Genomic DNA, 27,599 nt, shown 5'->3' with positions numbered 1-27,599 from the left:
TCCTAATGACCTAATTAAAACAGTATGATTTTATCCCCATCATTAAAGGCTACATTTTGATTATAAAAGTAAATTCCTCTTGATTTTCTGCACGGGACATAACAGCATTTATAAAATAATAATGTTTTTCCTCTTACTAGGTAGCACAAAGTGAGAATGTCCTTGGATATTTTGTTAATGTGGAAAGAATACCCAACAGTTGCAGCCGCCCACCAAATCACATCTCTCTCAAAGACAGAAAAATTCTTGTTAATATCTCCATGGCATACTATAGACTTAATATTTCTGCCTATAATGAAGCAGGAGAATCTCCACGAGCTATCTACATTGTCCCAGAATTTTCTGTAACAGGTATTTACCTTATCACCTATTCACCATCATGGTGGGGAAGTTTTATGACCAGTCTCTAAGGTTACTTTTTCACGGACTTTGGGATAGGTGAAAGCATTCTGTTGAACATATACTAAGCTAATATTTTTACGTACTAGGGTCAGAATTGTTTCTTAAGAAGATATTCAGTAGAAGCTAATAGACTAGCAATTTAATATTGATTTTAGCACTTTCTTTGTCAAGCTAGAGAAAGTACCATGTGTTGTTCACAGAACTATGTGCAAGTCTAAGTTCTTGAGCTAAATAACTATTAAGAGACCTGCTACTGTCCTTTATTTCAGTATTACTCTAACTGGCACATAGGAAAAGGAATAGACAGGATGTACATGTCACATTAGGATGTATATGTCACATTCTAGTGAAGATGTAAGCTTTTCTGAGGCCCAAAGAGACAGTCTTTTCATTTAAAGAATAAAACCTATTGTATAATGTCTTCCTTATGATATAAACTAGTTTCATGTGTCACAGTCTTGAGGTGTATTTATTGCAATATAAGAAGAACCTCTCTTTACAAAGTAAGATTTTTTTTAATTCAGCTATAGCATTCAGCCCTGAGCCTCCTTTTCTCCAGGATAAACAATCCCAGTTGTCTCAGACAGCCCCAGCTCCCTCACACAACCACAGCTCCCTCACAATTAATTTGCCTTTCTTGTATTCATTTCCAGACAGGAGATAAAATGGAGAACGTGTCTTTCGCAAGGTCCACTTCTTACCTCAAAATGGCAGATTGCCCTTTTCCCTCCTTAGTGTCAGTCAGAAGGTCTTTCCTAGTTTGGTATCCTGTCTTTTAAAATGTCAAAATCTTCAAGATCCTTTCAGAAAACTCAAATTATATGAAATATGGAATGATCTAGCTATGATCTGTCATTAGCCCCTCCTCCTCCACCCCTGCTTGATAGGCAAGTACTCTCTCAGAGTTACTCCGTGTGTAGCAGCTGCTAGTGTGTCACAGGAGGTTACTTAGTAGCACCTGACATCTTTCTCCTGAGGCTTGGAACAGCCACCTAATTTCAAGCAATCAGAACTCAGGAAAAGTCTTGTACAGTCCACACTGTAATTCCCAAATACCACTGCAAAGTAGTAAATGCTAAGTTTCTTCTATTGAAATACCATTGTAAACCTTACTATGATAAGTAAGTAATTTGCTATGTTGCTATATTTGCTTAATGAATAATCTTTAAAAAACAGAACAAAAGGGAGAAAGAAAGAACACTAGGGGAGAAAACTGCTTTCCTGTTTATTGACCTTTAATTGTGTATTTGTTCACAGACTTGCCTGGTCAAATTCGTGTCAAAAGGCAGGGAACAAATGCAGTTGTCACATGGACTCCAGAATACAAACCAAAATGTTTTGTGGTTGACTGGGGCATTAGTAAAGAGAATATGCACATGAAAATAATAACTACGGCTACTGGAAATTTCACATTAGGTAACAGCAACCACCACACCTCCTGTGGAAGCACCCTTTCATTTCTTGGTTATTTTTGGTTGGGCAGAGTAGGATTTTTGTTCTGTTTTTAGGGGCAAACAGAAGATCCATTCAGATAAGTACAGCTCTTTAGTAATTGTCCAGTACTGCGATATCAGTTAATGCTTAGCAACATTAAGGCAGATAAAACAAGAGTTTTCATTAGGGTTCTTCTGGATGCTGCTGGGCAAGAAATGCAGCTAAGCTACTGGTACGTCTCTCCTTGCCCACATTGCAGGCAGATCTTGTTTTACATATTACTGTATTACTAATATAATTACTATATATTACTGGCTTTAAAAAAACCTTTCATCTTGTATCTAGGTAAGCTTATCTCTCAATATAAACTGCTCTGTTACAGACTCCCTAAGATTAATTTCTATTTTTATACGTGTCTGTACTTGCCAAAGCCCAAGTTCTCAACTCCAGTATTCTGCTTACCATGTTAGACATGATGGGCTTCAGTCAGGGATTTTTATATGGAACAGACACTGAAATTTTTGATTAAAATCATGTAGGTAACTCTTCCAAAGGCCATTCAGCATTGGTTTTTATGTACAATAGAGAACTTATAGCTTCAGAGTTCTACAAAGTCTTCTAGAGAGTGCACTGTTTACCTTTGTCCTTCTGCAACATCTGTAGTGCCACATTACATCTAGGTTTTTTGCTTGGGTTTGTTATTCTAGCTGAATGGAAAATACCTATCCCTGAAATAAGATAACTACAGCCATTTTAGTTCCTAATTTCTCCTTCAGCAGCTAAAGCCTCCCACAGGGAGACTATAAACACACCTGTCATCTTCTAAAAGAAAACCCATGTTTTGTCCAATTCTGGCTTTGAAATAGTTTACATAAAGCATCTAGAGACACTGAAGAAGGATGTACATATTTTGTACTCAGTGGAAAGCACTATACTCTTATGCTATGCTATAAGTCTCAGAAAGCAAGAACCATACAGAAAATCTATGAAGCTGTTGCCTTTCCTCTTCTTCTTTGTAATTTAAAACTTCTCAGTAGACCTTGACACACCTTTATTTGTTTTCCAGACAATTTTCAGCCATATAAGTTGTACAAAATAATGGTACATGCATCTGATGTGTGTCAGTGTGAAAGTTTCATAAGACATGAAAAGACTTTTGGAGTAACCCACTTTTACTTCATTGAAGGAGGTATTCTTCCCCTTTTTGTAACTCCACCCTCTATATTTCTTCTTGTTTCCTATTTGTAGCAGTAAAAGAAAGACTACACAAAATTTCTTTTCCATGTGACTGAACAGCTTTCTGCAGTTAGCATTGCCTTTATTCTTAGCAGTCATGTCCTGGCAGTGAACGACCTGAATGCTGTTCCTTACTGACATGTCCACAGAAATATTTTTATTATGTGTGACATTACCAAAAATAACAGAAAGATCATCTCAGACCCATGTGGCTCAAATTCAAATTCAATCAGATTTTCCAATCTCAATTTCACAGTGTCTCGTATTACAAGTTGAAATGAGTACGGCTGTTGCTATTGGAGTGAAATATTCATAACGAGTCAGTCACAATTTCTACCTACTTTGATACTGTTTAAGGTGAGGGTTTTTACTCTATGGGACTTTGCCTTTCTCTTGCACCCTTTACATTGCATTTTTAGGATGTAGAATCTGACAAGAACTCCCTTGGAAACAGCTAGGATTCAGTCTTGAATGTCCATTCCACAGGTATTTATGCAGAACTCAAATATCTGGTTTTTTTCAAGTTCCTAGGACTGGTCCCGCTAATGTGACAATTCTGAATATCACAAAGCATTCTGCACTTGTGAAGTGGACTGAAATAGCTGCAGAAGACCGTTTGGGCTTTCTCCAGGGATACAGGATCAGTTACACAGATTCATCAAGGAAAAAGTCTCCAGGTACAGAGAACAGAACAGAACAAAGCACTGGCTCAGGGTCATGAAAAAAAGTTTCATTTAGACCATTAAGTCTACTGAGTTATTTATGACTTCTGTGCAAATTGAGTGCTCTGCTTTTAAAGGTCAGCTCCTGCTCTAGATGCTCCCATGAACTCTTAGAATTTTCTAGGTTTTTTTCTCAAATTAAATATTGCTGTTTCCTTAAAATTACATTTCTAAGACTACAGCAGAATTCTCTAGGAACACTTAAAGGAAGACATACATTTTCACTATTACAATTTCAGTCACAAATGAATGTTATGTTATGTAAGCAAATGACTTATGTTTCATTGAACCTCATCCAAGCTTGAGTCTGAGACTTTCTATAAGATGTGAGACATTCTATATTTCATTTTTCAACTCAATTAGCAGTTTGTATTTCTTACCTGTTTCTAAATACACCATTATATATTTAATTTTGGAAACATTTTATTAAATTGGTAGTTTTTATGTCTAAGTTTGGATAACCTTAGAGGTCTTTTCCAACCTTAATGAACTACAAATTATGAAGCTTCTAAACCTAGGAATAAATGAATAGCTGTGAATTCAAACCACTTGAGTTTTCAATTTTAAAAAACCCTCATATTCTTTTGATAAACATTTTCTTTCTGGTCTAAAATGGAAAATCTCTTTGCCATAAGTAATAATACATTAACTTTGTACGTACTGGCTTTCAAATAAAGTTGAAGGCATGCTAGGGAAGACAAATATAAAGTAAAAGCTGACAAAGGGAGATGGTAAGAGTTCTATAATGCATGTTGACCTATGCCTTTAGAGAACCATAAAAGGTCTTCTGGAGATTCTATTCCACTTCAAATACCTATCTGAAATCACAAGAGAAGGCAGAATGGGAACATCCAGGGCTGAACTTAATTAGTTTTTTTTTCTTCTACCTTAACCAGTCAATACAGCAGTGACAAGGCACCCAATTGCCATTTTTTCCAGACAGGAAGTATAATCTGGGGGAAGGAAGTCCATAGGTTACAGCATCACATCCCCTTCTGTGAAGACTTTAAATCCACAGTGGCAAACTTAAGGAGTAATTTCTGTCCCAAGAGCATCCTTACAACATGGCAGTTTGTACATTATTCTGGCCGAGGGAAAAGTCACTGCACCATCAGAAAAGACAGGCTGAGCTGAAAGCAGGTAAAGCAGGAAGCACAGCCCTGTTCCTGTACCAAATGATGAGTAATCGCACTGGCATAAATCAAGCTAAACAACTACTGACAACTGGAGTGAGACTAAAGTATAAGATAAGGGCTAGTCCTAATGTTAACTCTTACAGTCGACATAAGAACAACTGTTCAGCATGTTACATGCATTTTCCTCTCATGAAGTATAAGCAGCCTTCTGTATCCATCACCTGTGATGGTTTGACCCTGGCTGGATACCAGAGTAACTGGATGCCAGATCCACTCTATCCCCTCTGCAACGGGGCAGGGGAGAGAAAACGTAGCAAAACATTCACAGATCAAGGTAAGGACTAGGAGAGATCACACATTACCACATCAGCAAAACAAACTTGACTTGGGGAAATTAATGGAATTTATTGCTGATGAAATTCAGAGCAGGATAATGACAAATAAAACAAACCTTTAAAACACCTTTCTCCACCACTCCCTCCTTCCCAGGCTCTAGCTCTTCCCCACCAGCAGCACAGGGAGACAGAGAGTTACAGGCAGTTCATCACAGATTGTTTCTGCCGTTGCTCAGGGAGAAGAGTCCTTCTCCTGCTCTGAGATGGGTTGCCTCCCATGGGAGAAAGTTCTCCCATGAACTTCTCCAGCATGAGTCCATCCCATGTGCTACAATTCTTCACTAACTGCTCCAGCTTACTACAGGATGAAGTCCTTCAGGCAAGCCTGCTCCAGCATAGATCTCCCACAGGGTCACAAGTCCTACCAGGAAACCTGCTCCACTGTGGGCTCTTCTCTCCATGGGTCTGGAGGTCCATGTCAGGACCCTGCTCCAGCCCAGGCCTCCCACGGGTTCACAGCCTTGTCTCAGGCATCCACCTGCTCTGGCCTGGGTCTCTTCCATGGGCTGCAGGTGGATCTCTGCATCCTCTGGGACCTCCAGGGGCTGCAGGGCCACAGCTGCCTCACCATGGTCTCACCACGGGCTGCAGAGGAACCTGAGCTCTGGTGCCTGGAGCACCTCCTGTCCCTCCTTCAGCAACCTTGGTGTCTGCAGGCTGTTCCTGTCACTTATTGCCACTCTGCTCTTATCTGGGTGTAATTACATTTTCAGAGTAACTTTTTTTCCTTCCTTAAATCTGTTATCACAGAGCCATTTCTAATTGGCTCAGCCTTGGCCAGCAGCACATCCATCCTGGGGCCAGCTGGGATTGGCTCTGTTGGACATGGGGACCTTCTGGCAGCTTCTCACAGAAGCCACACCTGCAGCAGCCCTGCTACCAAAACTTGGCCTTACAAACCCAATACAGCCTTGGTGTGTTAAAAGCTCATGCTTTTAATCTCTGGATTTAAAATGTACATAAATATTTTTGGGAAATCTTGTATACATCCAAAGAATATCTGCACAGTCTGGTTTCCTCCAGATGAGAATCAGGGCACTGAAATTTTGCCGTTTGCCCATTCAGCTGCACTGATACATGCTCAGTCATAAGATTTCATCTAATCATCTCCTCCTAAAACCTCTTTGTGTTTCAGCTGTTACTCTCAACACTTCTATCACAAGTTACCATCTTACTGGACTGAAGGAAAAGACCACCTATCGTGTGCAGATTTCAGGATTCACTAATGCTGGAGAAGGACCTCTGACTCTTTCACAACCTTTCAGCACTCCAAAATATGGTACTGTGGAACCTCTATGCATCTGCATTACCCAGCATGAATCTCTGCTTTATGTCCTCTCAATGTTCACTTACAGGGTTTATTAGTCAATCCTCAGTTACTGAGAGCAAACAGAAAATATTGTCCCTCTGCAAGATGTAAACTTTGTGTCACAGAACAAAGTATTTCATTACCTGTATATTACCTGTATTTCATTACCTAGTATACAGGGAACTTAGCTAGGGGTCATAATCTCTGAAACCTTTTCTGACCTTTTTGTGCTAGCTATGTGCACATATCTCTATTTATTGACAATTACTCTCTAGATTTCATCAGATGAAATTTCTGCCTGTGACTAGTAATGTTCAATCATCTGCTTTTGGCAAAATCCTGTGCAGTCCTGTAAAGTTGGCTTCCTGAGCCATTAACTGCAAAAATAAAATATTAAGTACCTTTCAATTGTTCCTAGTGTGGGTGAACACTAACCAAAATAGATTTTGCTTTCTGATAATTTAAGTACATTCTAAGTAACAGGTCCTTTAGGTCACTGGCAAAAGTTTGCTTTTCTCAGAAGTGCCTGGATAGGCTAAGACCAATACAGTTGCGTGTAAAAAGTCTAAAAAACTTAAAATAATATAAGGTTGGCTAAACTTAGTCTTTCAAACATTTTTAACACCTCATCAGTTAAACTAAAACTAACGCTGCAACAGACTTTTTTGTTTGACCACAGCTTCCCTTAATGAAGATTTTTAAATATAAAAATAAAAGAACATGCTAAGATGGTATCAGGAACCTGTGATATTCAGAAACAGAAGTATGCAAATGGTTTCTCCCCACAGCAGCTTTTTTGTGTTAAGTGAAGGAGGTATAAAACCATACAACTAAATTGTCAAAAATGACATTTAGAATCTTCCTTGAGATCAACAGGATTTGCACCCCTCCTCCTCCCACTGAAAACTTTCTCTTGTCAACACAAAATATTAAATTCTCTCCCTGGAGATTTTCTTCAGGACTCCATTTCACTCATCCTACCAAGTATATATTTGGAAAGTATTCAATTTTTCAGAAAAGTAACAAAAATGCAGAGTGAAATTAACACAACATTTTAAAAAATCAAGTAGTTAGGCTGAATTTAAACATTACATGTACTATTTTTGGTCTTACCAAACATTTCACAGGTTATTTAATACATTAGAAGTATCTCAGGTTTCTTTGCTATAAAAAACAAATTTCAGCAACAAAGCAATTTGCAGCTTTCCAAATTAGTTTTGAACTTTAGGTAGCTGTTTGGTAAAAAAAAAAAAAAAAAAAAAGACAAAAAAAAGACTATTGTTGGGGGATGGGTAGGAAAAGAAAAAGCAAGTGGCTTTTTTTTTTTTTTTTTGCAAATATGGTTTGTCAGTATCAGTAACACAATCATGAACTGACCACACTCTATAGGCACTATTTTAAAATTTTGATGTCTCCTATAGCACAAAAGACATCAAAAATCTATAACAAAGACTTCTACACTGTCTCATTCTTAATATCACAGTCAGTTTTGGTTCCTGTGTTAGCCTGAGCATTTTATCAACCTTCATTAACCTCTCAAACACCTTCTCCTCTTTAGGTAGGTGGGATCTTGACAGAAAATATCTCAAGCAAGTATTAAGAGGCAATAAGGGACCTAGCTTTGCTTCAAGGATTGACAAATGACTGACTACAGATAAAGCGGTCTTAATGATCTTAAAAGTTAAAGCATGGGCACCATCTAAATACACAAACTATGTTATTGCTATCAGGACCAGGCATGACCTCTCAAAACAACTCTAAAACAAAATAAAACCCAACCAAATAAAAAACCTATGAGCAAACAAACAAAACCCCCAGAAACCTAACACCAAAACCAACCAACCAAAAAAACTCCAAACACTACTAGTAAATAACGAATTTGATAAAAAGCCACTTTCAGTGAAATAGGTTCTTATTAAGTCAGATGTGCATGAGGGTCCTCACCTGTTAAACAAGCTAGAGCTCACATAACAGCACGGGGAGGAAAAGAACACTTGACAGGTGTGAGAGATGGACAAAGAAGAACCTTCTGAAATTCAGCAAGGGCAAGTGCAGGGTCCTTCACGTGGGGAGGAACAGCCCCAGGCACCAGCACAGGCTGGGGCTGACCTGCTGGGGAGCAGCTCTGTGGAGAAGGATCTGGGGGTCCTGGTAGACAAGAAGCTGTCCATGAGCCAGCAGTGTGTCCTGGTGGCCAAGAAGCCCAATGGTTTTCTGAGGGGCATTAGGAAGAGCATTGCCAGCAGGTCATGGAAGGTGATCCTGCCCCTCTACTCAGCCCTGGTGAGGCCTCACCTGGAGTGCTGTGTCCATTTCTGGGCTCCTCAGGACAACAGAGACATGGAGCTCCTGGAGTGGGTCCTGGGAGGTTTGCAAAAGTTTTTAGGGAACTGGAGCACCTTACTACTGAGGAAAGGCTGAGATAGCTGGTCCTTTTTACCATGGAGAAGAGGCAACAGAGAGGGCACCTTATCAATGTATACAAATACCCTAAGGGCAAATGTCAGGAAAATGGGGCTAGACTCCTTTCTGTGGTGCCCAATGACACAACAAGAGGCAATGAGCATAAACACAGGAATTTACACTTGAAGATGATGAAGGACTTCTTTACTGTGAGGGTGATAGAGTACAGGAACAGATTGCCCAGAGAGGCTGGGGAGTCTTCTTCTCTAGAGATATTCAAAACCTGCCTGGTTGCAATCCTGTTCCACGTGCTTTAGGTGAACCTCCTTTAGTAGGGGATTAGAGTGGATGATCTTCAGACATCCCTTCCTATCCCAACCATTCTGTGATTCTATGATACCTAGATATCTTAAAAAAAACAAACCTGGAAAGCTCACACTCTCCTGAGAATACCAACTTTAGTTTTAACTAGATTTTACTTAAATTCCAGAACACGTGTAAAGTTGGCTTTGACTTCTGTTTAAAATATTTCTCTCATGAAGTTAATAAGGTCTTTCTGTACTTAACACCATAAATCTGATTCAAGCTTTCTGTTTCCCATCAGATAAAGGAGAACTTGAAGGTTTTGTGATTGGTCTTTGTCTCAGCATGATACTCATTCTGGTTTTTGCACCTCTCACTTGTTCTCTGGTGATTAAAAGGTAAGAACAGAATATTGGCTGGAGTTGCCAGCAGCACTCTTGTTTTGCTTAGCTCTGAGTTTCATAACACTAGCTCTTTTTTGTCATTAAAGGCAACACAGCTCAAAAAACACACAACACAAAAGTCACCACAGTAATCTCACAGTGAGAGCAATTACAAGCCACTATAAGCTGATTAAAATGGTAAAACAAGTTTGTAAAAAATCTGCACTCTTTAGTTTTTTATTCCTTTATCTGACTACCTCCTGTCTCAAACACTCTTAGAAAGAGCCAGGACCATTTCTCACATTGGAACATATGCTATAGATAGATAGATAAAGCATGCATTTGATAATTTTTATCTAAGACATTTCTTGCAAACACATTTGGATATTAAATTTATAAAGTATGCATATAAGCACATAATGACAAGGAGCAATATATGAATGAGTAGGAACAAAAGAGAATAACAAGGGTGACTATAAGATCTGGCAGTGGTCCTCTCATTTTATGAAAAATTATTTTCTGCAATAATAAAGTATTCACCCCTACATAATAATCTGAAGTACAATATCAGTGGCATATACTATGACTAAAAGGTTTGCATAGTAGTGGGTTCTAATAATATTCTGACAAACCTAATCACACACAACCACTCATGTGACTATTTGGTGTCCTAGAACACTACCTTCCCTTTTTCTCCTCTTCACAAAGCACCAGCCTTAGAAGCTGAAAGAACAACTGCTAAAGGAGAGATGGCACAACCTGTGGCTTGAGAGTCACACATCCTGCTTTAGCTTTAAACTCTTGTCCTTGCCACTGGGAAACAGACTCTGCATTTTCAGATTGTATTTTAGGTTGCACTGTGTCTGATACAACAGTTTTGACAGGAACTTCTGAGACCTACCTAGTCAACCTAGAGCAAACTTCATTGTGTTCAACAGAAGACCACATTTCATTGTCTGGGCCTGATAGGAAAGAGGAAAAAGGAAAGAGGGAAAAAAATAAAACAAAACACAAAACCAGACAGCACCTAGAAGTCCAGAAAATAGTGTTTAAATTTGTACATTTGTAGTAATATTGAACACTTTGAACTGAAAAAAAGGGTCCCAGTGATGCCTTCATCTCAATTACCTTCTTGATTTGTAAGAAAGGAGTCACCAGCCAGCCAAACACCCATCTTCACAGGATCAGCAGGAGATTCAGTAAATTTACAGCCACAGTTTTCACCTCCAACCACAGCTAAAGCAGAGGAAAAGTACCCTAAAGCTAATGAAGTTTAGCTTTAATTTCAAAACTGAAAAATACTGAGGCCAACACTAAGGCATAATGATGGACTACTTAAAGTCTCAGCCTCTCTTACAGCTTTGTTGAGGCTTTTTTATGGAGGTGAGATACTATATGTAATAGCTGCCAGAATGAGCCAAACTCAAAACAATCAGGAAAGAGCCAGAGTTGTGTTGTCTCCTTAGAACTTCTTCCAGACTACCAGTGCCATTGCACAGGGGCTGAATGCAACAGTATCTTGCTCTTTGTTTTCAGGGGAAAGAAAACTTTTAAATAAAGCCCAGGAGCAAATACTTACTAAAACAAGCTTTGTCCTGTATGTCCCAAAGCCCTCAAGGAAGATGGAGGATTTGTGGAAATGATAACAAATTAGATGTATAGAAATATTAGATGTATAGATTAAAAGATTAAAGACAGACAACATTGCCAGTACTTTCACAGCTCCTTTGTCATTAAACAAGGATGCTAATCATCATTAACTCAGTATTTCAGTGTAGACTACCAAGTTTGGTCTTCAGCTTTTAATTAGCATGCCTCTGTAATAGAACATCTTTTTTTTTATGGTCACAAAAAATAATTGTTAATATGTTATGTATGAAGAGTAATCAGTTTAAATGCATCGGAAATGTCAGTCTTCCAACCTGATGTTAAACGTAAAATACTTCTTTACAGGCTGAAAAGATCATATTGGCACAGTGTACCCACCCCAAGAAATAGCACTGCACTCCAAGATATGGTAAGTACTCTTCTGAAGCATAAAGAAATACTTTATGAGAGAGATCTTTGATTAATCTATAGTGCTAGTTATCTGTCCTTTCACACTTTACTCAAGAAAATGTCTAATATTAACTGCTTGGAAGCCAGAGCAATATTCAAAATATAGAATGGGGGATCGTTTCTATTTAGGCATAGGCTATATACGCTTTTAAATTTAATAAAGGTCTCAGACCTTTTTTGAGTACATTATAAAGCATATTTAAAGACATGATCCTCAAAAGAACAAATCAAAGCTGAATGGAAGTAGATGGAGTCTAAAGAGAGAAATTCAGGGGCTTTTTGGCCATCTGGACCAAATTTCATGGGACAAGTCAATCAAACCTGAAGCATCTTCATTATTTTCCTTACCATAAAATGAAGTTCCGTCAAGTCTAACCATTAACCAGTCAGTTTTCACCAACTCAAACTGATTATTAAGCACAAGTTTTTCAAAATACAAAGTAGTGAATTGTGGCCTAATTCCAGAGAAGTATTATGACAGAGGCCATGTAACATGGTGTTTTCTGAAGTCTGCTGCTCATCTTGCCTCCAAAGCGATCCAGGGGCTCTGACTGGCAGTTGGTAGCTGTCTGAGGAGCATGTACCAGTCAATAGGCACCAAGGTGCAGCAGCATGCTCACATCTTGCCCAAAGCTTTCCCATTTATTTTGGTAAGTATACCTGAATGCCAGTCCTAAATAAGCAGGAAAATCAGCTGTTAGGAAAAAATACAGCTATTAGAATCAGCTGCTGAAGACCACATAGTCCACTTTTGCCCATTAGTGGACTTATTTGTATCTTCACCTTCTTGCCCTCCCCTTTTAACAAGATTTCTGCTGCAGTTTTGATGACATCTGATACTAAAAGTCCTTCTTTTAGAACACCTAAGTTCATCTCTTAAGTCTCAGACCACCTATGATTGTGTTTTTCTAGCAGCAATTAGTACTGCTTTTCTTTATAAATCTCTTTTTCTGAAAGACATGAACTTCATTTGGCACTGAACAATCTAGTAGTTTCTCTCATTAGCTTTAACAAGCAGACTTCTATCTCATCAAATTTCCGGCATTGGCTAAGTCGGTATCTACTCTCCAGAACTGGGATACTGGGATACAGAGTGAAGTAATCAGAAACAGTATTTCAGAAGATCCTGATAGTCTGCTGATAATCAGAAATTGTGCTGAACATCAGCATTGCTTCCTGCAACAGAGCAAGTATGGATTTTTGTATTACAGATCAGGATTTCCTCACTTGCTTTCTTCCTTTCTTCCACGTAAATGTAGATAAAGAAGTGATGCATTCAAAGCTAGTCATCGGGTAGCGATTTTGCAATGATGTATTGCAAGTGAAATACACTGAAACTGCTTGCTACAGAAAGGACAAGTGGGTTTTATGAGCCACAGTGCCATTTTGACATAATATGCATAAAAGCAAAATATATGAATTTAGAATGCCTTTAACTTTTCCTGCAGAGGCAAAGAAACTGTCAAAAAAAATGAAGTCTGTATTAACATGCCTGGTAGAGAATATTGTAATGTTGATAACATGTCAGACACAGAAATACCAGATACCAGATAATGGTTTGGGAGAAAGCAGAAAAAGCACTATGTCAGGAGACAGTACAATAAACAGTTTATCAGATATAATGTGTAGAAGTAATTTGATATTCTGAACAATTAATGAACTGTGTAGAAAGGTATTCCCCAAGCCGGTATGGCAAAACAGGGGCAGGGAGCAAGTCTTGCTATATTCTGTACATTCATTTGATTTCTAGTTGTTCCAAGACTGAACCACATCAGTTTAGTTGAGCAACTTCGCATCTCTTGACAAAAATACAAAAATCATCCAAAAAAGACAGCAAGATGACTTGTTGTCCAATAATCCAGGGGATTACTTAACAAAATATAAGTCAATCATATATCCCATGGTACAGAGAAGCAGGAGGAACTGAAGACACTTCCATTACAGAGACAAAGGAAAGTAAACTATGAAGAACTAAAATGTCAGTCAGTCACCCAAACCAGTCTCCTGCTCTTCATATATAGCCAAGATTCTTCAAAGATGCTTCTTTTTCTTCACCTATTGCCTCTTTCAGACAGAATCCTAGCATTGTTATGTTGTTTAGAAAAGACTTCCATGATCATCAAGTGTAACCATTAACCAGCACCATTGTGTTCACCACTGATCCATGTCTCAGGTCACACTTGTAGACTTTTTCCAAACACTTTCAGGGATGGTGAATCCACCACATCCCTGGACAGCCCGACCACCCTTTTAGAGACAAAATTCTTCCTAATATCCAATCTAAATATTTCCTGGTGCAACTTGAGGCCATTTCCTCTCATCCTGTCACTTGTTACCTAGGCAAAGAGACCAGCTCCCACCTGGCTACATCCTCCTTTCAGGTACTTGCAGGGAGTGATAAAGTCACCCTGAGCCTCTTTTTCTCCAGGCTGAACAACCCCAGCTCCCTCAGTTGCTCCCATTGGACTTGTGCTCCAGAGCCTTCCCCAGCTCTGTTGCCCTTCTCTGGACATATCTGAGTATCTCAACATCCTGTCTAAACTGAGGGGCCCAGAACTGGACACAGGATTCAAGGTGTGGCCTCACCAGTGCCCAGCACAGGGGGACAATCCCTGCCCTGCTCCTGCTGGCCACACCATTGCTGATCCAGGCCAGGATGCCATTGGCCTTCTTGGCCACCTGGGCACACCCTGGCTCATGTTCAGCTGCTGTCACCAGCACCCCCAGGTCATTTCCAGCCACTCTGCCCCGGCCTGTGGAGCTGCCTGGGGTTGTTGTGACCCAAGGGCAGGACCCAGCACTGGGCCTTGTTGAACCTCACACCATTGGCCTCAGCCCATGATCCAGCCTGTCCAGATCCCTCTGCAGAGCCTTCCTGCCCTCCAGCAGATCAGCACTCCCACCCAGCTTGGTGTCACCTGCAAACTGACTGAGGGTGCACTCCATGAGATCATTGGTGAAGATACTAAACAGGACTGGCCCCAGTACTGAGCCCTGGGGAACAGCACTAGTGACTGAAAACCAGCTGGATGTAACTCTGCTCACCACCACTCTCTGAGCCTGGCCATCCAGTGAACAGTGCACCTGCCCAAGGCAGAAGCAGCCCATTTATCCAGGAGAATTCTGTGGGAAATGGTATCACATGGTTTACTAAAGTCCGGGTAGAGATAAAACCCATTTCAGATTTGGTAGCTTTGGAATTTGGGCTGCTCTTCATAAAAAAATATGATAATGAAAGTACTTATCATACAGATCTTTATTCACAACAAGGCAGAAGTGAACCATGCACTGATGTCTACTTATCTCTTATTACAAGAGAAAAAGAGAGCTATTTTATTTGGTATTCCTGAGAATTCAAAGAACAACATTCTCATTTCTTGGTCAGATCACAACTTGTAAGAAGAAAGAAAATAAAAAACAATGCACACTTACTTATTTCTTGCAAAAAAAGCCCAGTGTAAACAAGTTTAGAGCAAGTGAAGGCAGGGAAGAAGGGAGGGGTAAGGAAAGAAAAAAGTCCATTAGCTATATCAGCCTGCCCATAATTTAAAAAACATAATGGCAAACACTAAACCATTTAGGAGGAAAATAAGGAAGCTTGGTGTTAGCAACTGTTCTCCATTTAACCATCCAGAATTTGCAAAAAACTTGTTACCCCAGGTATACTCAGATCACAACATGGCATGAAGTTTAATAACAAACTGTTCATAGCAGCTGGCAGCTTAATTTTTTCTGGCTGCTGTTCAAGCTGCTGCCTTTTTTATAGTAATATATTTGCTAAATTTTTTGAACACTGTGTTCTCAGAAGAGCACATCATGAGGCTTACATTTTATCATCACCACTTTTGGTCTCAAGTAAACATAAAAACAAGAAAAACTGATTAAATACTATGGGACCAGAGAAGATGGTCCTTTAAATTAGGCATTTTCAGTCATATTTTTAAAACCAAAGATGAGATAAAATTGAATAATTAGCTTTTTTTTTTTTTTTTTTTTTTTGCTTTCTCTCACAGACTAATTGGAAACCTGTTTCAAGGTCACTGCTTCAGGCCCTGTCAGACAATGATACTACCAGCCTTTTCGTCATAGAGCATGAATCAAAGGTTCCTCTGATGCTAGACCTCTCCACAGATGGTGGAGAAGACAACAAACATGACACCTGCCAGTCAGAAAAACCTAGCAATAACATAGACATGAGCCCAAGGCATGAAGAAATCCCTGCAGAAGCAGTTACAAGTGAAGAAGACACCATTTTCACAGAAGTACCATTCTTGAGTGACTATGCCAGCATGGAGTTTAGTCAGAAAGCCCTGATGAGTCTGGCAGTGAGCACGCCTGAAAGAACTGCTCATCCTCATCTGAAAATGGAACTAAGCAGTAAGCCAGCACAAACTGGGCAGAAGGTTTTGTTTGCTTCCCAGGACTACCTCAAACAAAGCCAGGTGGTGCTTCTGCCATCTGGACCAAATTTCACGGGACAAGCCAATTAAACCTGAAGCATCTTCATTATTTTCCTTACCATGAAATGAAGTTCCAAATCTTGTTGTACTTCAGCGGAGCCACTAGGACCACATGGGACACTGAGCTTGTGACAATAGTTATCTTCACTATAGTCAGTTTCCTTGGCGAAATAGATTGATTGTATTACTAGATTAGATATTTCACCACAGTCATCCAGTGGAAAGTCCCACTACCTTCACACAGGCAAATCTTTTAGGGACTTACATGAAAAATCTTCCAGTAAAGTAACCTCTTGCTTGGTATTTTGTTCCAGGGGATTCAGGGGCTGTTCAAGTCTTCCACTCTAAGCATAATGTCATTGTAGATATCAGAAAAATTCTCTACTAACTGTGACCAGCTTCATATCTGATTTTCAGATGCAGTAAGTTCTTCACCAAAAAAAAAAAAATTCCAGCAAAAGAATCTACCACTTCAAAGAAGATCTCCAGTTGGTCAAAACTGGTCACAGAAATTAGTGCAAATCTTTCAAATTAGGAATCAAAAGTTTGCTTATTGATCCATGTAAAACACCATTAGTGCTGTACATTCCAGAATTTTACAACTTTATTCATTGTAGATAAATGGTGCTGGGTAAGTGAAGATGATAATAAGTTTCATTAACAGTATTGGAGTTGCTACTTGTATTAAATTAAGGCTATTTCCTCCTACAATTACCCACACATTCAGAAAAACCCATCCATAATTTGTAATGAGGTTTAGCTGCAGATATTGCTTCACACTGCAATGACAAAAACCGTTGAACAGACTTCAGAAGCCGAACAGATATTTCAAGTACCCGTACCACCAAAGATTGCACGGCAGAGGAGCCACTGAAATACAGGGGATAAAAGGGTCTTCCTCAATATGCTTTATATGCAACTCCATCAACTCCACAATGCAAGGAGTCTGAACCATTTTCAGGCTTACAAGAGTTTCTCAGTCATGAACTCTCCAAGCATTAATTATTACAGAAGACCCAGTTTATTGTTGTTGTCTCAAGTTTAAGGAGCATTTTACTAAAATTGCTCTGTGGAGAAAGAAATTGATCAACTGTATCATAAGCACCAGAGAATCCATAGATGGATATTTAAAAAAAATTTCTCATTACAAGTGAAGGATGATCAGCATTCACACAAATATTTCCACTCATACTAGGCAGTATGAATTACAGAAAAGCCATGGTCGCAAAAACTCAGAGAAATTCCATTCCACTTCACTGATTCAGTGAGAATCCATAACAAAACCTAGTTTATTCATGTTCCTTATTTATATTCACTCTAACTATATCTCTCTATATCTGTTAAGACTGCCAGGAACAAACGTGTATTTCACTGTGGGTTATGCACTGTATTTTTTCTTAGCGCTTAAAATTCACTGTTCTCCCACAAAGCAATTTGCACTCATAGCTGTTAAATCTTGCAATTGAAACAAGGGGTAAGAGAAGCACTCCCTAGAGATTGCATAACTTTGGTCAGTCTTTTAAATATCTTTCTTCTTTTTCTGAACTTTAGTCTGGTGACTTTGCCTGATTTGAATTTAAGACAATGCAAATGATCCCGTTATTAGTGGAGCTATTTTTACTTGTAATATCAAGTAGTGGTATTGAAATGCTGTTAAAGACAATGAAGTCCTGATACATAATCTTTATCAAGTAGTCGTAATTTATCCCTTTCCAGAATACAAGAATTATCCATGCTCATTACTTACAGTATTTCTTTCATTTCTGGTCAAAGAAACTAATTTTCCTGGTGCATACCTTCAATATCTTTACTCATGCCTGTAAACACCAAATTCTTCTTTTCTTAGTCTACACCTGACAATCCAATACGTATTATTCTGTTATGGATAAAATATGAATAAAGTCAGTAAGTAGAACCAAACAGAAGGCTTGCAAGCAGTTTCAGTATATGAAACAGTCTTGATACATGAAACTCAACAGACAGCTTGGGCTTTTAACCTGGTGATTATCAACTCCACTCTACCAGCCATTGTCCGACATCTTGCTACAGAAAATTCATATAGCGGAACAGGAGAGTTGTACTAGAACCACCCATGGATATTAAATAGAAGATATAGAATGTATTCTAATCTCAGTTATAAAGTTCACAATATATGTAATTCTTAATTGATCTCATTAGAGCAATATTTGCAATGGCCGCAAGTGGTACATTTGGGAGAATAAGAGATACATGAAAAATCCTGGTATGGAGATTAGAAATAAACTCAAAACTCGTCCCATGATGATGTATACTTTGAGAGCAAAGAAAGAACTTTTTATGTGGAGAGAAATAGAAAAGCGCATTTGCTAAGTAGTTTCATGCAGCCAAAAAGGAGATTTAGTTGGAATAATGTACTTACTCTGTGACACAAGTTTAGGAGACATACCATGGTCATGTCTTCAGGTTAGGGAAAAATAGATGTCTGTGGTATGTGTTTTTGGCTGGCTCTCCTGTGGAGATTTTTAGTTCAGTTAGAAGGGTCCTACAACAATCATCTAATTGTACTCCCTGACCTTTTCAGGCAGTTTAAAAAATAGTGACTGCAGAAGCTTTCTCACACAAATAAACATGTAAGATAGTTTATTCCATGTGCTATAGTACTGTTCAAGTGGTTAGTGTAGTGTTCTTAGCATCAATATTCTTAGCTTCAATATACGTTATGTTGAGTGAAATTGCAGATATGAAGGCTCAGGACCACAAAAGAAAAGGTTTTTATAATTAAAGTTTTGCTGTTTCTTCACTGTCAGCATAGCTCTGGGTGATCACTGGCAGCATTAGTGAGAATTTAGGACATGGTGAAAGCTTAGACAACTGTAGACCCGGAAGCACATCATCATCATGATTTATAGAATGGGATATTCTACTGCAAGGTTACAGTACTCTAGCATTCTATATTTACAGAGAAAGGAAAGTAATACTCAGTCTCTAATACAGCACAAAGCTAGGTTAGTACACGTGTATTTTTCTGGTATCCAGAGTAGATGTTTTTTCTTGCACGGATGTGAAGACTTTTTATTATTTTTAATTTTTTATTTTTTTTTTTTATTTAGTGTCTAAAGTCAGACTACAGTCCACTAGTTAGCTCTGAAAATTAACACTGTATCAGAGACAAAACAAACAAGGTCTCACTCTGGAACAAGAGATTGCAGCAACCACAATATTGTAGAGGTTTATTCTGCATTAGTTAATAAATGAATAATAATATCTACCAAATATCCACAAATTCCCCCAGAATCTATGCCTTTAAGCTTAGAGCCTTAACCCTTAGAGCCACTTTTATGGCACAACAGTATCTGCATTTGAGCAGAGCTGTCTGGAAAGCAGAGAACACAGCGGCTTCCTGTCAACCCAAGTCAACTACAGTTATTACTACAAAAATTGTCAAATACTGAAGCACTTCATGAAAGACCTCTGGTTACAGAAGATACTCTTGGCTCGGTGTCACAGGCTCTTGGCTTGCCTGTTTCTCTCACTCAATGGCACTGTGTGTCTGCTGCCTAAATGAGGTTAAATGTGTTCTGGTACAATGTTGATGGAATTTGTATGAACCTGGCTAATAAAACTTGTGACAGCTTACACCACTCAGTTTTGAGCACTGTTTGTAGAAGACTGCTAAGAAAAATCACTCCATGCCACTCGTGTTGGGATGGGAATAATCTTATCCTCATACCTATTTCAATTCTACAAGCAGAAGTACCAGCTTGATAATAAAACTGAAAACAACCTGCTGTGCTAGAAATGGTCATTCCCATCACCCATCCTCAGAGACCCCTCCAGGGGCTTCACAGAATCATGGGATCACTAAGGTTGGAAAAGACCTTTATGATTGAGTCCAACTACAAACCTAATACTGCCAAGCCCACCACTAAACCATGTCCTTAAGTGCCTCCTGGGATGGTGACTTAACCAGTTCCCTGGGTAGTGTGTTCCAAGCTTGACAACTCTTCCTGTGAAGAAGTGTTTCCGGATATTCAATCTAAACCTCCCCTAGTGAAACTTGGGGCCATATCCTCTCATCCTGTCACTTGTTACCTGTGAGAATATACTGACCCTCATCTCACTGCAACATCGTCTCAGGTAGTTGTAGAGAGTGATAAGATCCCTTCCCTGAGCCTCCTTCTCTCCAGACTAAACATCCCCAGATCCCTCAGCCACCTCTTGTAAGGCCTATGCTCTAACTTGCTTCCAAAAAACTTTCCCCAAACAAATGGGTGGGCTTATTACTTTACCAGAATGAACCCACTAAGGAAGCAGTCTGGATTTGTGGAAGTGGTAGACACAGGAAGTACAAAGAATGATGGGCAAAGCTACAGCCAGTACTGTCAGGAAAACAGATTAAATGGGTTCAGGTCCTTACTAGAGACACTGGAGCCTAGGTAAGCTGGAGAGTAGTAAACATGATATTTTGCCTGAAAATTTACAGGCTGCAGCCAGTTTTTCATAAATTCATAGGTTTTTATAGATTGCTAGCACAGAAGTAGATAACAGAACAATAAACAAAAACATAACAGAACAATATGCATTCTCTGGACTTTCCCATCCAGTAATTTGGAGACGGGCCCAGAGAGCGGTGGTGAATGGTGCTGCATCCAGCTGGGGATCAGTCACTAGCGGTGTCCCCCAGGGATCTGTGTTGGGCCCAGTCTTGTTTAGTATCTATTCTGGTGATCCAGAATTAGGGATTGAGTCTGCCACAGCAAGTTAGCAGATGACACCAAGCTGGGTGTGAGTATTGATCTGCTGGAGCATAGGAGGGCTCTGCAGAGAGACCTGGACAGGCTGGATAGATGGGCTGAGTCCAACAATCTGAGGTTTAACAAGACCAAGTGCCAGGTCCTGCACTTTGGCCACAGCAATCCCCTGCAGTGCTACAGGCTGGGGACAGAGTGGCTGGACAGTGGCCAGGCAGAAAGGGACCTGGGGGTGCTGGTGACAGCAGCTGAACATGAGCCAGGGTGTGCCCAGGTGGCCAAGAAGGCCATTGGCATCCTGCCTGGATGTCTATCCTTCTCTGGATGTCCAGAGAAGGGCAACAGAGCTGGGGAAGGCTCTGGAGCACAAGTCCAATGGGAGTAACTGAGGGAGTTGGGGTTGTTCAGCCTGGAGAAAAAGAGGCTCAGGGTGACTTTATCACTCCCTGCAAGTACCTGAAAGGAGGATGTAGCCAGGTGGGAGCTGGTCTCTTTTCCCAGACAGCCACTGACAGGACACAGCCTCAAGCTGTGCCAGAGGAGCTTAGGCTAGACACTAGAAAAATTTTCTTCACAGAGTGATTGGGCCATGGAATAGGCTGCCAAGGGGGTGGTGGAGTCACCGTCCCTTAAGGTGTTTCAGAACAGGCTGGATGTGGCACTCAGTGCCATGGTTTATTTTATCATGTGGTGTTAGGTCATTGGACTTGATCTCCAAGGTCTTCTTTGACCTTCTTGATTCTGTGATTCTGTAATTGCTACTGTTAAACTTTGCTGGTAGTGCTTCAAGCCAAGGACTCAGCAATCAGCAACCATTGGTTTTCTTCCGAGTTCTAATTAAATAACCATTCCAGCATTCATTTCAGATGTGTGGCTACTGGGTACCATCAGAATTAGGATCCATAGGATGCATAATGCCCTTTTGGCATTACAGCTGTGGTTGTATGTTTAGTATCTGGTGGTTTAGTGGGTTACACAGTCTTGAAATGAACTTGGCCACTGTGACTTCTGTGTATTATTTTCAAGTGCTACCTTTCAAGTGCTACTCACTTCTGGAAAGGAAGCTACACATGTTTCTGCAACATTAGGGACACCACTGGCAGCTGTGATTGCCAATGCCCGCACAACATATTAGGCAAAGACTGCATTGTACCTTTTCAACACAACAAGAGTGAGAACCTCTTTGTATAAAAAGAAATGGCATTTAGTCACATTGAAGTTCTAACTAGTTGTGCTGGGTCATATGACTGTTCTTCCAATGCTGCAAAGCATTTATTAAAAACTTAAGATAAAATTTACATTGAATGCACTGGCTCAATGAAAACTAACATTACTATTACGGATCCCACTGTGAAAAAGAATGCAAATATTTCCACTAATAACTAAGAGATTTTGTGAATGTTGAGAAAATCTCTAGCTCCAAAACCAGTTAAAATAATCCAGTAGCATGTGATTCTATTCTCTTTATTTCAACATTCATTCAACCTTCACCAGAAGACCCTCTGGATTTCACAAAAATAAGTAAGAAAAGCAAAGGTGTGGTAGTACACTTGAATTCACCATATCGAGGCTGTATCTCATTGGAATGCTTGAGGAGTCTGCAGCTCCAAAAAGGGTTGTGTCTGTACTCATAAATCCATTATACAGGTGCTTTGAAGCCATTTGCTCTAAGAATGTTTCTTACTCTAACAATTTTTAAGCAGCAGGGTTTCTCCTCTCTGTTTCCACATTTGTCTATTTGCAGCTGCAGGGTTGCAGTGAAGTTTTTCAAATCCTTAACCACTAAATATTTTACTGACAAATAGTCAATCTCTTTTGTTTGTAATACTGAATGTGACTAATTTTCTGCTCTCCAGAACTGATGAAAAGGTATGCTGATCCTAGGACACAGAGAAATAACACTGGAGACCCACTCACAAGCATAAAAGAAGATATTTTTTCAACTTCAAGGACAGTTATGTTTTGGATTTGTTTGTTGCTTGGGTTTTTGGGTGGGTTGTTTTGTTTGGTATTTTTAAAATAATATTGGTGTGTTATTTGAAAGCTTCAAGGAGCAAAAAGCATGGAGGTAGAGAACAAGTGATGAAAGACGCACTGGTTATATTTCTCCTTACACCCCTCCACTTGCATTGTCTGTCCTTCCAGCAGCCCAATATGTCTTGGAAAGGCAATCAGCTGTGCTGCCCAGGTGCCCCAGTTTTGCGCACTGGCATCATGGTACTCTGCCTAATGCCATGTTACACAATCCAACCTTACAGTTCCCATTCCTTTTCTTCACTGGCAAAACCCCCATTGCAGTCATAAACCATACTGCAGCAAGGACTACAGAGTTCTGATTTACTTTATTTTCTCCTTAGATTAAATAAAAGCACCTTCCTGCTGTCAAGCATTCTAATTTACTTTCCCTCCTCCAAAAGAAATAGTTCAAAAAATATATTTCATCAATTAATTAAATGTTAAAGACAAACCTCCAACATGCATCAGCCTTAGTCCTCAAGTGTTGGTTCAAGGCACCAGGTAATGAACTGGGCATAAAATCAAAGTCAAAACAAATCTCTTTCAGATATGACTCAAAAGGCCCAGACACCATACTGTACATGGAGTATCTCCTATTAATGTGTAAGTAGGTACATCACTTTCCAGTGCATTTTGGCACATTACTACTGCATTAGAGTACGAAGTTAGCAGTGGTAGAGCACTAAAAATAGTGGTGCTTTGCAGTAAGCTTGCTGCAACAAAGCCTGTAGAACACTCAGTGCCTAAATATGCAGTATTTCAAACACTACCTGAAATCTTACTGTGATAGCTCAGGAGACGGTGCTCCAGCACTGAGTTTTACACTGCAGTGCAGCATAGCCTAACTTCCAGAAGATGCTCTTCCTACATCAGCTGTCACACCTGTACTTTCTGAAATTCCAGGACTGATTCTGGCTTAAATACTTCGGTTTCTACACTGTAATCCACTCAACAATCCTTCAGGGGCTTGAAGCTTTCTTGGAGGTTTTTTTCTTGGGTCACACAACTAGCCTGTGTTCTCAGCAATAAAGATAATGCTTTCAAAATAATGTAGTGCTATAGCAAACCCAAGACTGTGATCTGGCAAGTCTTGGTAAATGATACACAGAACCACGTTTAAAAAAGGAGGATTTCTGGCTTGATTCAAAGTATTGTGCTGGAAAGGGTGTCTTTTTAACAGCAGCACAGTGATCGAAAAGCTTGTGTTAAAGGTTATAATTCAGAGTAGTAAAGCTAAGTTTCTATACAAGCACTAAATCAGAATCCTGCCCAAGCACCCATCTATCAGCAGGGCCTCATTGCAAATTACTTTCATTCCTCTAACATTGCAACCATTACAGTCATTAATTCTTCATGATTTACATATCTGGTCTTCCAGTCTGTCTCTATGGTACTTCAATTCATAGTTCATGGTATACAAGTTCACACCTTCATAATACAAAAGGGAATGTGGAGACTGATCTTTAAAGAGTACTCACCCTATTCCCAAACCCAAAACTCCTCCACCCAAACACTGTCATAGCTTCCAAGTAGCTAAGCACCAAGCAGCAGCAAGTTTCCATGGTATAAATAATCATCATATCCAGAGATGTTTGATCACTAGTTTCAGGCATTTTATATCTCAAAGGCCTGCCTACAAGTCAGAATATAAATCAAGAGTGGTACCAGCAGGCTTGGACAGTTACTCCTCACCTCTTTATAACAGGAGACAGATCAGGAATGAGGCTTGACTGCTTTTATGCAGCTCTTGAACTATGATCTGGAAGGCTGACATAGCTTCTAGTAATTCTTGACCTTATGGTCTTCATAGACCTCTAGCTGTCTCTCTTGATTACTCTTTCCATTTGCAGTTATAAGCTGCTGTTGGAATAGTTACAGATCTGACAGAATGAAGTTATTTTAGAAAGTAGTAGGATTTATATGTTTTATTATCACCTACTGAATTACAGCAGTTCTTACAACTATAAATAATTTCCCAAGGTAAAAATGATCACCAGGAATCTGATTTACTAGAATGAATTAACTTACCCAATATTGGCTACCATTTTTCATCTAGCCATAAAAGCACCACAAATGCCCATTTCTAACACATTCAGTGCAATGCAATGACCCATGTCTAACTTTCCTCATCAAAAATTCTGAAGTACACTTCCAGTTAATTAATTCAGTATTGACACACTTTGACTGAACAGAGTAGAGTACTCCAAGTTCTGATATAAAATTAGTAGAGCGAAGTGTGTCCCACACTATCTGAGAAATGGCCCTATAAAGTGTAAAGCGGCCTCCAGCTCCCCCAGTCTCAAACCATAATACACAGCTATCACCTATCCAACGTCTTTGGAACTGAACATAACAAAACAAATGTATCACATTTTTGAGGATCTTAGTGAATTAATTATCTCCTCACTGATACAAATGAAATTTGGGTAATCAAAATATTTGCATTTACTATTACCATGTGTAACTGTCACAATCTTATGTAAAGGCTGGCCCTGCTCCTTGGTCATGTACAACTTTGAACCATTGCAAAGTTATCTCAATGTGTTTCTCAGATCTGTTTTTCCCTGCTTTCACAGAGAGGAAGAGCATGGTGACACTTCTCAAGACCACAGACATGGTAACTAAATCACCTGTCGTGATTAAATCCACATTAAATATGGAAGCTAAACCACCTAGGAGTCTCATGACAGACATGACTGACCTCAAAAATCATAAGTGGCAAAAATCATAAGTGGCAAGATCACTAGTGGGTAAGTTAGTCTGTTGAGCAGCATATCTCAAACTTTTGCTCCCTAATCATTGCTATTCAGACTCCTACAAATTATACAAAGCAATTGAAAAGCTTAGGCATTGAGAAGTAAATTTTAGTAGGAAATCTTCCATGGTAATAAATTGATAGGTAGCTAGTGTCACAAGCTCTGCTTGAACTCCTGATTCCTACTTTGACATAGTCTTCTATACAGTCACATTTACTAACTTAATGTTTGCAAGTGAGACACCCTCTCTGGTGAAACTTTAGTAGTTTCTTATACAAAGAATATCCCCTCCTCAGAGACAGGATTCAGAAGGCTCTTCTGTAACTGAACAGTGATGATATACTCAGTTACTTAACCCCTTGTCACCTTTCCTGTAACACTCTTGCCAGTATCAGTACAACAGACTCAGTTTCAAAGCACTTGAGTCTGGAGCAGATAAAGCCTATTACAGAAAAGAAAAAAAAAAAGAGAAAAATTGTACAGTCATGTGTTGTATCTCATCTAAATTTAGTGGAAGTGAGTTTATGACACCATTAGAACTTTGGGACATGGTTTATTTATGAAAAGAACACCAATGTACTAGCATTTCGTGTTTCTTTAAGTGTACCATTTTCGTGGTTGCTTCATTAATGCAAAAATATACTCTACCAACATAGCACAAGTTTGATTACCTGTTAGACTTAGAATACCTACATTATTAACAGAAATATCAAACTTTGAGAAGGAAAATAGTACTTTTTGCTGCTGTGGTGCTTTGGTTCCTCAGGTATACCTGAATCCAGACTGTAATGGGTACGATATGTGTGTAACAAATTAGACACAGCTCCCGAATCAGTCGGGAAAACACCAGAAAGGACCCACTGATATGCTGCATAAACTGTGAATGTTAAATTCCTCTCTTCATCTTTCTGGGCCAAATCAGTCATTCCTTTGATTGTTATGTAAATGACAGGTTTCAAAGTAGCAATTTCTAAATGGCCCATGATTTACTCATCAGTGCAGCAGCAGTTCTAAATCTTTGCACTAAGGAAAGACCAGAGACTCCATCTCTAAGAAAGCTAGTTAACTGGCAGCCTCATTAAGGCTATCAAGAACTGCATGAAAGGGAGATGAAATTATTCCTTTACCGTTGCTGACAAATCTTTCAGGCCAAAAAAGACATATACAGCCTTTTCAATGGAAAAAGAATGATTCCACTAACAACTACTACAGAACACACTTCATACACCAAAAAATTCTGATCTCACATCAAATTTGGTACTAGATGAACATAAAAAATGCAACAAAATTTTTTAAAAAGGTGTAAGCTAAAACTTTCCAGAATAGTACAAATAGCTAAAATCTATTTTTTGCTGTCCATGTTCTCCTGTATTAAGCTCGACAATCTTAAAACTGACTTCTCATGACAATAAAAAAAAAAAAAAAAATTGTCCTCTTGGATAGTAAGAGTTCACATATTTAGAAAACAAGCTTAAGTTGGCGGATAGCTTCTCAGCTGTAGTATTTACTTAAACAATAAGGAATTGAAGTGTTAACAGCCACATCTCCTCAAACTAGAGGTAAAGTATCTGCCTCCACATATTGAGCAGCTCATTAAGCTGCATTACATTGAAGACAATACAAAAGAAACCCTTGTGCTAACATGCTCTATCTTGCAATAGAACTTACCTACAAATGAGGCAGTCCTGAATTAAAAAGTGTGGTTCTCTTACATTAAAAAAAATTCCTTTTGTAGAGTGCTTTAAGTTTTCAATATAATTTTAATTACACTTTTCAACATATAAAAATAAAGCTAAACTACAAGCTGAAAACATATGTATTAGGAAAAATGTATTTATGTATTAGGAAAAAAAATT

At 39.2% G+C, this 27,599-nt stretch overlaps 1 protein-coding gene across 1 annotated transcript in view; it reads left to right on the top strand.

The window, feature by feature from the left end:
- LOC119695379 (interleukin-31 receptor subunit alpha-like) overlaps positions 1-27,335 on the top strand; it is a 108,272-nt gene extending 80,937 nt beyond the window's left edge. The window contains exons 10-17 of the mRNA XM_038123757.1: positions 141-351; positions 1,660-1,818; positions 2,903-3,025; positions 3,597-3,749; positions 6,461-6,604; positions 9,642-9,738; positions 11,677-11,740; positions 15,795-27,335. Coding sequence (XP_037979685.1) covers positions 141-351; positions 1,660-1,818; positions 2,903-3,025; positions 3,597-3,749; positions 6,461-6,604; positions 9,642-9,738; positions 11,677-11,740; positions 15,795-16,271 — 1,428 coding nt within the window. The 3' untranslated portion in view covers positions 16,272-27,335. The remainder of the gene's footprint in view (positions 1-140; positions 352-1,659; positions 1,819-2,902; positions 3,026-3,596; positions 3,750-6,460; positions 6,605-9,641; positions 9,739-11,676; positions 11,741-15,794) is intronic.
- The last annotated feature ends 264 nt before the right edge of the window (positions 27,336-27,599 follow it).

Source organism: Motacilla alba, chromosome Z (assembly GCF_015832195.1).
Source record: "Motacilla alba alba isolate MOTALB_02 chromosome Z, Motacilla_alba_V1.0_pri, whole genome shotgun sequence".
NCBI lineage: Eukaryota > Metazoa > Chordata > Aves > Passeriformes > Motacillidae > Motacilla > Motacilla alba.
Note: the sequence above shows the minus strand (reverse complement) of the source record. Positions and strands in the feature narration are given on the sequence as shown.